Source organism: Phaenicophaeus curvirostris, chromosome 34 (assembly GCF_032191515.1).
Source record: "Phaenicophaeus curvirostris isolate KB17595 chromosome 34, BPBGC_Pcur_1.0, whole genome shotgun sequence".
NCBI classification, from domain to species: Eukaryota; Metazoa; Chordata; class Aves; order Cuculiformes; family Cuculidae; genus Phaenicophaeus; species Phaenicophaeus curvirostris.
The window spans coordinates 687492-699397 of record NC_091425.1 but is presented as its reverse complement, the minus strand read 5'-3'; the positions used below and the strand labels follow the sequence as shown (position 1 = coordinate 699397).

At 50.4% G+C, this 11906-nt stretch overlaps 2 protein-coding genes across 2 annotated transcripts; both read left to right on the top strand.

Annotated features, from left to right (window-relative positions):
- Positions 1-456: 456 nt before the first annotated feature.
- Positions 457-1470, top strand: LOC138732589 (olfactory receptor 14A16-like). Its single transcript, XM_069879229.1, has one exon. The coding sequence runs from the start codon at positions 523-525 to the stop codon at positions 1468-1470; it is 948 nt and encodes a 315-aa protein (XP_069735330.1). The 5' UTR covers positions 457-522.
- A 9282-nt stretch (positions 1471-10752) lies between these two features.
- On the top strand, positions 10753-11694 carry LOC138732616 (olfactory receptor 14A16-like). Its single transcript, XM_069879255.1, has one exon. The coding sequence runs from the start codon at positions 10753-10755 to the stop codon at positions 11692-11694; it is 942 nt and encodes a 313-aa protein (XP_069735356.1).
- The last annotated feature ends 212 nt before the right edge of the window (positions 11695-11906 follow it).

The following is an 11906-nucleotide window of genomic DNA, read 5'->3' as shown; positions in this document are numbered from 1 at the left end:
CTCCAGGCAGCAGGGATAGGATCAGGGAATGAGGAGAAACTAAAGCCAGAAAGGTTCTGGGAGGGAGAGTTTACATCCTGTGTTACAGAGATGCCCTTCAGAGAAGCACAGAGATGGTATGAGACACAAAATGCTGTTGGGCGTGTGAATGAGCTGTGTGTGTCCTAGGATGAAAGTGGGTGCTGAGACCTTAGGAAAGGGTGAGACATTGAGTGGTGTGAGGTGGACATTGAGTGGTTTGAGGGTAACACGGGAGTGTGATTCCCCTCGATCTCAGAAACGTGCAAGCCCAGGGCAGCTGGGAACAAGAGCAAGGACAGAGCAGTTCCCCTCCCTCTGCACTGAGCCAGACAATGCTCTCACCTCGCAGGACTCCCTCTTATCTCTCTGAGTGCAGCAGAGGCGCTGATGGAGGCGGGGGTAGGGGGAAGGGGGTAATGAGAAATTACTTTCATTTGGCTTAGAGAAGGCTCCCTTAACTTGTCACTGTCCTTTCCTCCCTCAACAGTGCCCAATGCCTAGATGCAGCAGATGTCCAACAGCAGCTCCATCACCCAGTTCCTCCTCCTGCCATTCGCAGACTCACGGGAGCTGCAGCTCCTGCACTTCTGGCTCTTCCTGGGCATCTACCTGGCTGCCCTCCTGGGAAACGGCCTCATCATCATCACCATCGCCTGGGACCACCACCTCCACACCCCCAGGTACTTCTTCCTCCTCAACCTCGCCCTCCTCGACATGGGCTCCATCTCCACCACTGTCCCCAAATCCATGGCCAATTCCCTCTGGGATACCAGAGAAATCTCATATGAAGGATGTGTTGCCCAATTCTTTCTGTTTGACTTCTTCATTTCAGCAGAGGTTTCTCTTCTCACAGTCATGTCCTATGACCGCTACGTTGCCATCTGCAAACCCCTGCACTACGGGACCCTCCTGGGCAGCAGAGCTTGTGTCCACATGGCAGCAGCTGCCTGGGGTGCTGGGTTTCTCTCTTCTCTGCTGCACACGGCCAGTACATTTTCCCTGCCCCTCTGCCAGGGCAATGCTGTGGACCAGTTCTTCTGTGAAATCCCGCAGATCCTCAAGCTCTCCTGCTCACACTCCTACCTCAGGGAAGCTTGGCTTCTTGTGGTCAGTATCTTAATAGTCTTTGGCTGTTTTGTTTTCATTGTGGTGTCCTATGTGCAGATCTTCAGGGCTGTGCTGAGGATGCCCTCAGAGCAGGGACGGCACAAAACCTTCTCCACGTGCCTCCCTCACCTGGCTGTGGTCTCCCTGTTTATCAGCACGGGCACTTTCACTGACCTGAAGCCCTCTTCGATCTCCCCATCCTTCGACCTGGTGGTGTCATTTGTCTACTCCGTGGTTCCTCCAGCAGTGAACCCCCTCATCTACAGCTGGAGGAACCAGCAGCTCAAGGATGCAACGTGGAAGCTGATAACTGGATTTTACACTGAAGCAATGAACTGCTGAACTTCTGCTTCACTGCAGTTATCATGTGACTCACTAAAGGTGCACACTGCCTTATTTTATTGATGGTGGTGTTGGGTTTTTTTAAGTTTACATTCTCATCACCTTTTTAATTCACTCTCTTCTTTCCATTTGTAACCAAGTAACTGAGTAAACAGCAACCCATGCTCTCTGTATTTCATAGAATCATAGAATCACCAGGTTGGAAAGGACCCACTGCATCATCAAGTCCAACCATTCCCATCAGTCACTAAATCAGACCCCTCAGCATCTCGTCCACCCGTCCCTTAAACCCCTCCAGGAAATGTGACTCAACCCCCTCCCTGGGCAGCCTCTGCCACTGCCCAATGACCCTTTCTGGGAAACATTTTTGCCTGATGTCCATCCTGAACCTCCCCTGGAGGAGCCCGAGGCCATTCCCTCTTGTCCTGTCCCCTGTCACTTGGGAGAAGAGCCCAGCTCCCTCCTCTCTACAACCTCCTTTCAGGGAGTTATAGAGAGCAATGAGGTCTCCCCTCAGCCTCCTCTTCTCCAGGCTAAACACCCCCAGCTCTCTCAGCCGTTCCTCATCAGGCCTGTTCTCCAGCCCCCTCACCAGCTTTGTTGCTCTTCTCTGGACTCGCTCCAGAGCCTCAACATCCTTCTTGTGGTGAGGGGCCCAGAACTGACCCCAGGATTCGAGGTGCGGTCTCACCAGTGCTGAGTCCAGAAGGAGAAGAACCTCCCTGGACCTGCTGGTCACGCCATGTCTGATCCAAGCCAAGATGCCATTGGCCTTCTGGGCCACCTGGGCCACTGCTGGCTCATAAAATCATAGAATAACCAGGTTGGAAGAGACCCACCGGATCATTGAGTCCAACCATTCCTATTAAACACTAAACCGTGTCCCTCAGCACCTCGTCCACCCGTCCCTTAAACCCCTCCAGGGAAGGGGACTCAACCCCCTCCCTGGGCAGCCTCTGCCAGTGCCCAATGACCCTTTCTGGGAAAAATGTTTTCCTAATGTCCAGCCTAAATCTCCGCTGGCGGAGCTTGAGGCCATTCCCTCTTGTCCTGTCCCCCGTCCCTTGGGAGAAGAGCCTCCCTCACCTGGCTGTCGTCTCCCTGTTTGTCAGCACTGCAGGGTTTGCCCACGTGAAACCTCGCTCCATCTCCTCCCCATCGCTGGATCTGGTGGTGGCAGTTCCATACACAGTGGTGCCTCCAGCAGTGAACCCCCTCATCTACAGCTTGAGGAACAAAGAGATCAGTGATGTAGTCTGGAAATTCATGACTCAATGTTCCTAAGAAGCAATAAAGTGCTCCTCAGCTTCTGCCTAGCAGTTCTCATGTAACTCCTCCCAGGCAAAGACAGTCTTTATTTAATTGTTGTTTGTTTCTTAATTCTAAAATCTTTACCCCCTTTCTTATTCACTTTCTGCTTTTTTTGCTGACTGGGTGTTTGTTTGAATAAGGAGCTGAGATCCTGTGTATTTAAGCAAAATAAAGGACCCTTCATTGGCTTCTGTTTTCCTGAGTTCTTTCCCCCAAGGCCTCTCTGGAGCTGCAGGAACAGGTCCTGTGGTCATGGGTGGAGGGGACAAACAAGCAGGCAGCTAAATTGGAACAGAACTTCAGCATCCAGGCCAGGATGTCTCCGTACACAGCCTGGAGTGAGTGACAAAGCACTCGGGAAACAAATCCGATCTGAGCGAAGGAGAAGGGGGCAAGGCTGGCACAGTTAAACAAAAACGGGACCACCTGGGCTGGGAACATCTCCCACGTGGAAAATAAGCAGGAATCCTGGGATCTCCCAATCCTAGGATGCGTAAGATCTCCCAATCTCACACACAGAGCAAGGAGCAGGCATCTCCCGATGGAGAGACCACCTGCCTCCTCCAGATCCTGCTGGAGAGTGAGTCCAGAGGGTGCTTGTCCTGGACAGCAGAGAGGTCTCCTAGGACACCGGGCAGCATCACAGAGGATGACATCCCTGAAAGAGGCTTTAAAAGATAGAAATGAGTTTTAGAACCTATAAATAAGGGCTTGGCCTCTAAAACTAAGGTGTTGGAACTCCAATATTAACCTTTGGGATTTAAAATAGAGGCTCCTAACCTTGGGTTTTAGACACAAAAAACGAGAGTTTAGACCTTCAAAATGTAACTGTGGGTCCCAAAATGTCTATGGGTCCTAGAAAACAGGTTAGAACCCTGGAATTGAAGATTTCAGCCCAAAACATGAGACTTCTGCACTAAAAGGATGGGCGTGGTGCTACAAACGCGTCTTTTCATCCCTCAGGGGCGGAGAATCTCTTGGTTCCAAGAAATGAAGCTCTGGTCCTGAATGCAGGGCTTTAGGCACTCCAGTAGAGGCTTCGAGCCATCAAGGAGGGGGTTGGATACTTTCCATGACAGTCTGGAGCTTCAAAAGGAGGGTTTGGGTCCTACCAGTGGTGCTTTGAAAGTGAAACTGAGGCTTTGAGCCAGGACCTCGGGTTTCATGCCCTGAAATGATGCTGTGGTACCAAAGACAACAGCTTTGCAGCTTGAAATATACCTGAGAGGCTAAAAATGAGGATCTGGGCCTTTACAATTGCAAACAACTCCAAAAATGAAGCTTTGTTCCCGGAAAAGGAAGCTTTGGAATCTAGAAAGGAGCTAAAAATAAAGCTTTGGCCCATAACACTGAGGTTTCAGACATCCAGAATCAACTTTGATCCTTAAAAATTATGCTCCGGGACAATGAAATGTGTCTTTAGACTTAAAAAACGAGGGTTGAGACTCAAAATGTAACTACGGGCCTCCTAAGAAAAGCTATAAGTGTTAAAAGACAAGTTGGAACCCTAAAATCAAGGATTTCCACCCTAAATATGAGACTTGGGGCACTAAAGAGATGGGTGCAGTGCTACAAGTTAAGTCTTTTGTCCCTGCGAAGGAGACAAACCTCTTGGTTCCTCTGTTGCCTCAAGAAATGAAGCTCTGGTCAAAACTGCAGGACTTTGGGTGCTCCAATGGAGGCTTGAGGCTGTAAAGGGGGAAGTTGGATCCTTTATGTGAGAGTTTGGAGCTTCAAAAAGAGCCTTTGGGCCCTACAAATGTTGCTTTGAAACTGAAATTGCATCTTTGAGCCCCGACATCAGGTTCTTTGCCCTAAAAAGATGCCATGGTAGTGAACAGGATGGCTTTCACCCTAAAAATGGGACTTGAGAGGCTCAAAAAGAGGATTTGAGCCCTCACAGTGAGGCTTTGTTGCCTGAAAAGGAGGATTTGGGAGCTAAAAATGAGCTTTTGAACCCTGTTAGAGGCTTTTGTCTCCAAAATGGAAGCTGTGGACACAGAAAACCAGACATTGTGCCTTAAAAATTGTGCTGAATTGTGCTGAAGGCTGAAGAGCTTTCCCGAGGCATCAAATCTGCTGAGTTTGAACCCCCAGGGGTGGAGAATCCCCCGCTGCCCTGGAGTCTCGGCCAAGGCTTTTCCCCTCCTGTCCATCCCAGAAGGATCCTGCTCCTCTGGACGAGAAGCTGGATGTTCCCAGGTGTCACAGGAGCCTTGGCCAGGTGATAGCTGCGTTCATGGAGCCGTCAAGTGCCAAAGTCCTTTCTTTCAATCGTGGCCTCGGTGCCCTGTTGACGTCTAAACTGAGCTCTCTTGTTCCCTAGGTTTTTCTATGAGCATAAAATAGAGACCCACTTAGCAGGCTGCCCCAAGCAGGAGGTGGGAAGTGATGTAAATTGCATTGGGTTTGGTCTCTCTTTATATTCCTTTTATCTTTTTTTCTTTCGTCTATTAATCTATTTTTACCTTGGCCCTCAAATGGAAAAAACATCTCCATGGAGAAGCACGGACAGAGAGTTGGCCAGCTGAAGTTTGCCCTGAGGAGGTGGACGTGGGCACCAGAACACTTGCTCTTCCTCACTAACAAGAGACCTCCACCAATCCCATGCCCTTTCAAAAGGGATTTCACAAAGAAATATTGATCTTCTCCTGGAACTTCCTCAGCCTGCAGAAGAGAAGGCATCGGGGGGACGTTATAGAGGCCTTCCCGTACCTGAAGGGGTCACCAAGAAAGCTGGCAAGGGACTTTTTCCAAGGGCATGGAATGATAGGATGACGGGGTGGTGTTATGGCCAGGGAAGATTTAGATTAGACATTAGGGAGGAATTGTTCACAAAGAAGGTGGTGAGGACGTGGCTCAGGTATCCCAGGGAAGCTGTGTGTGCCCCCTGCCTGGAGGGGTTCAAGGTCGGGCTGGATGGGGCTTGGAGCAGCCTGGTCCAGTGGGAGGTGTCCCTGCCCAGGGAAGGGGGGTTGAAACTGGATGGGCTTTAAGGTCCTTACCAACCCAAACCATTGTATGAGTTTGAAAGTTCTAGAAAGTTTCAGATAAAACGTTTTTCTTAGGTGCACTTTGAAATCTTCCTCTGTAACCACACTGGGAAATGACTACAAGGAGCCATGCGAGGCTTGAAGACTTGAAGAAAACAACAGGAAGAGAAAGAGCTCATTAAGGCTTTCTGTAGGTTAATGAGATCCAGGAAGGAATTGCTGATGAGTCCTTGAACCTCAGCTGCTGAGAGGAGATGGAACAAAGCTCTCAAGAAGTCAAAAGCAAAGCTCAAAGTTTCTTGAAGTCTTAGTTGGTCTCAGTGAGCATCGTTAGTGACAAAGGCTCCCCAGGGACTCATTAGAGCCGAGAATTGGAGGCCATGATTGCAGGAGGACAAAGGCGCCGTGCAGGCAGCTGTGATGCTGAGAAAAGCCTGGGTTCACTTGGTGAAGCAGAAAGTCCAAGCCCTGACCCCCAGGCCCTGGGCAGGGAGATCTGGCTTTGACTGCAATGATGTTGGTGCCATGAGCCTTCTCACATTGCTGAATTGAAGTGGAAGCAGTTATTCCATGTGATTCCAAATACAGGCCTGTAGGGTTCCTTGAGATGCCAAGGCTCTCACACAGCTCCACGTGCACCAGAAGAGTTGGGGGATAGAAGGGTAGGGTTATTAACGGGTTGGATCGTAGAAGAGTGGCAGAAAATGCGTTTGAGAGAAAGATCATGTCAGAGAGGAGTCGAGTCATTGAGGTGCAATACAGAAGGACAGATGGTTCATAGAACGTTCAAATCATTGTGGATCATAGAATACTCAGGTCATGGAAGAGTCAAGTCATATGAGTGTGAGAGTTTAGTCGGGTATTGGCAGTGTTGGGTCATGGAAAGGTCATAGAAGAGTTTGCTCATAGAAGTTTCATGGAAACATTGAGGCACATAAAGTGTGCGTTGTAGAAGCATCAGGATATAGAAAGACTGCAGAAGTATCGCATTATAGAAGAGTTATCCAAGAGTCACAGAATTGTCAGTTCATAAAGGAAGCGTCTCATATGAGTCAGGTCATAGAGTGTCATAGAGGGGTCAGGTCATAGAAGGGTTTGTTAATAGTTGGGTCCTAGAAGAGTCGGGTCACAGAAGCATCTGGTCATATATTGGTCATAGAAGTGTTGGAGCATAAATGATTCATGTCATAGAAGAGTCACAGAAGACCTGGATCGGAGAAAGACACAGCATTGAAGAGTCAGAGAGTAGCTGGGTCATAGAACGGTTTCTTCATAGAAGGCTTAAGTCATAGAAGGACCTGGTCATGTAAGAGATGTTCGTGGAAGAGTTTAGTCATAGACAAGTCGGCTCGTAGAGGAGATATAGAAGAGCCCAGTCACAGATGGTCCATAGAAGGGTCAGGTCATAGAATATTTGACTCATAGAAGATTTGGGTTATAGAATATTTGGGTCATGGAAGAGTCGACACATAGAAACTTGAGTCGGGTCATAGAGGGGTCATAGAAGTGCCGGTTCACAAAAGGCTTAGGCCATAGAAGGGCCGGGTCATAGATTAGTCGGGTCATAGAGGAGTCGGGTTATAGAAGAGTCAGGTCATAGAAGAATCACAGAGAAGTCAGGTCATAGAAAGTTACGGAAGAGTCAGAGGAGAGTTGGGTCACAGAAGGCTTGGGTCACAGAAGGCTTGGGTCATAGAAGACTTTTTTTAGAAGCGTTGGGTCATAAAAGACTCATATCGTAGAGGATTGGCGTCATAGAGGGTTGGGTCATATAAGAATTCAACTGTAGAAGGTTTAGAGAAGTGTTGGGTCATAGAAGGATCAAAGAAGATTTGGGCTATAGAAAGATCAGGTCATAAAAGGGACAGAGAAGTGCTGTTTATAGAAGAGTCTGGTCATAAAAGTTTCATAGAAAGTTTGGGTCATTTAAGGGTCATAGAGCAGCCTGGACATAAAAAAAATCAGGTCATAAAGAAGTCTTAGAAGGGTCATATAAATCTTGGGTCATAGAAGACTCACTAGAATCAAAGAGGGCTCAGGTGACAGAAAACCTGCGTCCTAGAAGAGGTGGCTTATGTAAGTGTCTGGTCATGGGAGAATCAGACCGTGGAAGAGTTGGGTCATAGAAGGATGGTGAGACATAATCTACCAAGGGAAATAAAATCCCCTTCTCTTTCAGACACCCAGAAATGGGATCCTACTAGACAAATTCTGGGGCAAAGCCTTTTGCTCCCCTACTCATCCACTGGCCATTTCTGATGTGGCAGTGGTACCAGCGGTCAGGGAGTTCCCACACTCTCCATGACCTCTGGAAGATGATGGAGACACTGTGACATCTTCCTGTTCCCTCAGCTCCCTGCGATGCTGTCCCTCCTGTATCATAGACTGCGAAGAATTCCTTTTGCCCAAGAGATCCCTGACTTGACCTCTACCCACTACTGGTCAAACTCCTCCAGAGTCCTACCATGAGTCACAAAGCCCTGTGAGACCTTGATGGGGAAGACAGGGACAGAGGACACATTGAACCTCAGATCTGTGACACCTGACCCTTCTAAATCCAGCGGTGCCTACGCAGCGTATTTTTCTTCTTTAACTGTTCCTGAAGCAGCAAAATCTCATCATGGGTCCTTGAATGGACTTTCAAGCTGAGACTCAGTTTATCTGGAGCCTTGCAGTGCTTGGAAGATGCTGTCCTTGACTACCATCTCTCCTGAGCTCTGTGACCATGTCCCAGCTCTGTCTCCCATGGGAACGGCTCCAGCTCCTCCTGCCTGTGCCCCTGGCTGAGGCCATTGCTGCCCATTAGGGCTGAAGCCCTGAAGCTGTGGCACCAGGCAAACTCATCCCTGCCATGAGGAAACCACGACCAAGGGTTTCAAGACCCTGTGTGCGCATAAGCTTTGCCGAAGACGTATCTGGGAGAAAGGGAGCTGCGTGTCGTCCAGCCCCAAGTCTAAAGACCTCGGATGAAATGCCTGAATTCACTCCGTGGGACAGATCCTCCTACTTTGGAGAAATGATTTCGTTCGCTGTCACCTTTCTGAGGTCCTGTCTAATGGTGAGACAAGAAATTGATTCTCATTCCCTATTATTTTTCTAACAGGAGCAATGACACTGCAGGACAGAAGTGTGCCTGCCCAGATGATGAAGGAAGCATCAGGGATGGCTTCAGCCTGTTTCTCAGAATGTTCCCCTGGAGCCCCAGGGACACCTCGAGGGAGCCCAGAGGGAGCAGAGAAAGCGCTGCCTTGGGCTGCTCCTCTGCTGCTGAGCTGGGCTGGGCTCCTGGCAGGGAGGGAGCTCATCATGAGACAGGAGATCATAAAAGAGCCAGGTCTGGCCGGGAGCAGCTCCTCTGCCAAGCCCAGCAGGGCTGAGGACACTGCCTGCAGGCAGCGAGGGGACAGGAGGGAGCAGAGAGAGGGGAAAGGCAGGTGGGGTGGCAGGAGAGAGGAGGCTTCATTTGGAGAAAACTCTTCACAGCCCTTCTCCAGGTGAGTCTCTGAGTGCAGGACAATGCAGGTGCGGTTGCTGGAGGGATCTCCTAAAGCCGGCACAGCCACAGCCTGTGGGATCTGTCAGGAGGGCTCTTGCATTAAAGATAAGGAACTTCCCAGACTCTGTGTTTTCAGTTCCCTGCACCTGGGGAATTTGGTGGGAGAAATGGAACCAGAGCCTTTCATGCTTAAACAAATCACTGAGACTCCTGAGCAGTATCCTTGAGCGGTCAGCAGGTCCGATAGGAGCCTCCGAATATGTCTCCAGCTGGTCCTCTGCCCATGGACAGCAGCAGCATCACCTCTGCTGGACCCATCAGGCTCAGTCTGTTCCATCCTTTTCTGTTTATCAACAAGACCCTACGTCCAGCTTAACCCGGGCAGATGTTTGTGTAGGGCCAGGGGGATGCAGAGAGGGTCAGATGGGATCTGTGAGCACTGACAGGGAGAAGGCATGGGACAGGGAATCAGCTCCATTGAGGAAAACCTCCAGACAGAAGGGATAGGATCAGAGATGGAGAGGAAACTTAAACCAGAGATGTTGATGGAGGGAGAATTTATACAGCTCTGTGTGATCCCCTGCAGTGCAGCCCCTTCCTCTGAGCAAGCCCCCTGCCTTCTCTCCCACCCAGCAAAGCCTCTGCCTTCAGGGCTCTGGGTTCCAAGGCTGAGCCCCCTCCTCTGCAGCCACAGCTCCAGTGCCCTCTCCGGAGCCCAGGGGCTGAGAGCAACTGCCCAGCAAGGTGGGTGTCTGGGAGGGGGCGAGCACAGCTGGGGAAGGGGAATGCTGTCTGTGTGCCCGGCTGCCTCTGCCCTGGCCTCTCACAGACAAACCCTCACTCAGTTTCTCCCTGTTTCTCCCCTTGTCTCCGTTCTTGCTGTTGTTCTCTTGTTCTCTCTGCCAGTCTCTCTGGGGATGGGAGTTGCAGAGTCAGGCACTGATCTTCTGTGTGGCCTTGGGCAGTGCATTCCTGAGGAATTAATTATCTCGTCTGCACTAAGATATCCTCGTTAGGACATTTGGCTTTTCTTGAGTTTTCCTCGCAAGCACTATGCAGCCCTCACAGATGCAAACCTGTCCCGTCACACCTTTAGGCATTTGAAACCTCTAAGCCTGCTACCTTCTCAGCTCCTCATCCCCGGCAGTGCAGATGCTGACAGGCCCTTCTGCACCAGGAGCAGTTCCCCTGGACAACGCTGAGCCCCAGCAGTGTCCCCTGTCCCCACCGTCCCCATGTCCCCTGCTGCAGAGCAGGGCTGACTCCTTGCAGCCAGCGGGCAGAGGCTCTGCTCCTCCCGGCACATTCAGCCGGCACCGAGCAGGGCTCCAGGCTCAGAGCTGGAGGAAGGGCTGAAAAAAGGGGACAAGGTGTGAGCAGGAGGGAGGGGAAGGAGAAATGGCTTTGATTTGGCTCAGAGGTTATCCTAACTTGTCACTGTCCTTCTCTCATATGACAGTGTCCTGTGTCTGGAGGCAGCAGATGTCCAACAGCAGCTCCATCACCCAGTTCCTCCTCCTGCCATTCGCAGACTCACGGGAGCTGCAGCTCTTGCACTTCTGGCTCTTCCTGGGCATCTACCTGGCTGCCCTCCTGGGAAACGGCCTCATCATCATCACCATCGCCTGGGACCACCACCTCCACACCCCCATGTACTTCTTCCTCCTCAACCTCGCCCTCCTCGACATGGGATCCATCTCCACCACTGTCCCCAAATCCATGGCCAATTCCCTCTGGGACACCAAGACCATCTCCTACTCAGGATGCGTTGCCCAAATGTTTCTATTTATTTTCTTCCTTGGTACAGAATATTTTCTTCTCACAGTCATGTCCTATGACCGCTACGTTGCCATCTGCAAACCCCTGCACTACGGGACCCTCCTGGGCACCAGAGCTTGTGTCCGCATGGCAGCAGCTGCCTGGGGCGCTGGGTTTCTCTCTGCTCTGCTGCACACGGCCAGTACATTTTCCCTGCCCCTGTGCCAGGGCAATGCTGTGGACCAGTTCTTCTGTGAAATCCCACAGATCCTCAAGCTCTCCTGCTCACATGCCAACCTCAGGGAGGTTGGGCTTCTTGTGGTTAGTTTCTTTGTAGGTTTTGGCTGTTTTGTTTTCATTGTGGTGTCCTATGTGCAGATCTTCAGGGCCGTGCTGAGGATCCCCTCGGAGCAGGGATGGCACAAAGCCTTCTCCACGTGCCTCCCTCACCTGGCTGTGGTCTCCCTGTTTCTCAGCACTGACATGTTTACCTACCTTAAGCCTCCCTCCTTCTCCTCCCCATCCATGAATTTAGTTGTGTCGTTTCTCTATGCAGTGGTAACTCCAGCACTGAATCCCCTCATCTACGGCTTGAGGAACAAGGACCTCAAGGATGCGCTGCGGGAACTTATAACTGGACAGAGCTCTGATGCAATAAATTCCTGACCTTCTGCATAGCAGTTCTGGTGTTACTCATGGCTGGTGTTACTGCCTTCTATATTTTTATATTTCTACTGTTTTTTTAGCTTGTGATCGTGTTTTCAACTCTTTTTGAGTTGGTTGTGGGTTAGGTAATGACAACCCACACTATTGTAATCAAAATAAAGCCACTGCAGCACCTTGTCTCTTCCTCTGACCCTTCCTCCAAGGCTTTCTGG

Bases quoted from the DNA above. Each gene is read 5' to 3' on its own strand.
- LOC138732616 (XM_069879255.1), top strand. From the start codon at position 10,753: ATGTCCAACAGCAGCTCCATCACCCAGTTCCTCCTCCTGCCATTCGCA.
- LOC138732589 (XM_069879229.1), top strand. From the start codon at position 523: ATGCAGCAGATGTCCAACAGCAGCTCCATCACCCAGTTCCTCCTCCTG.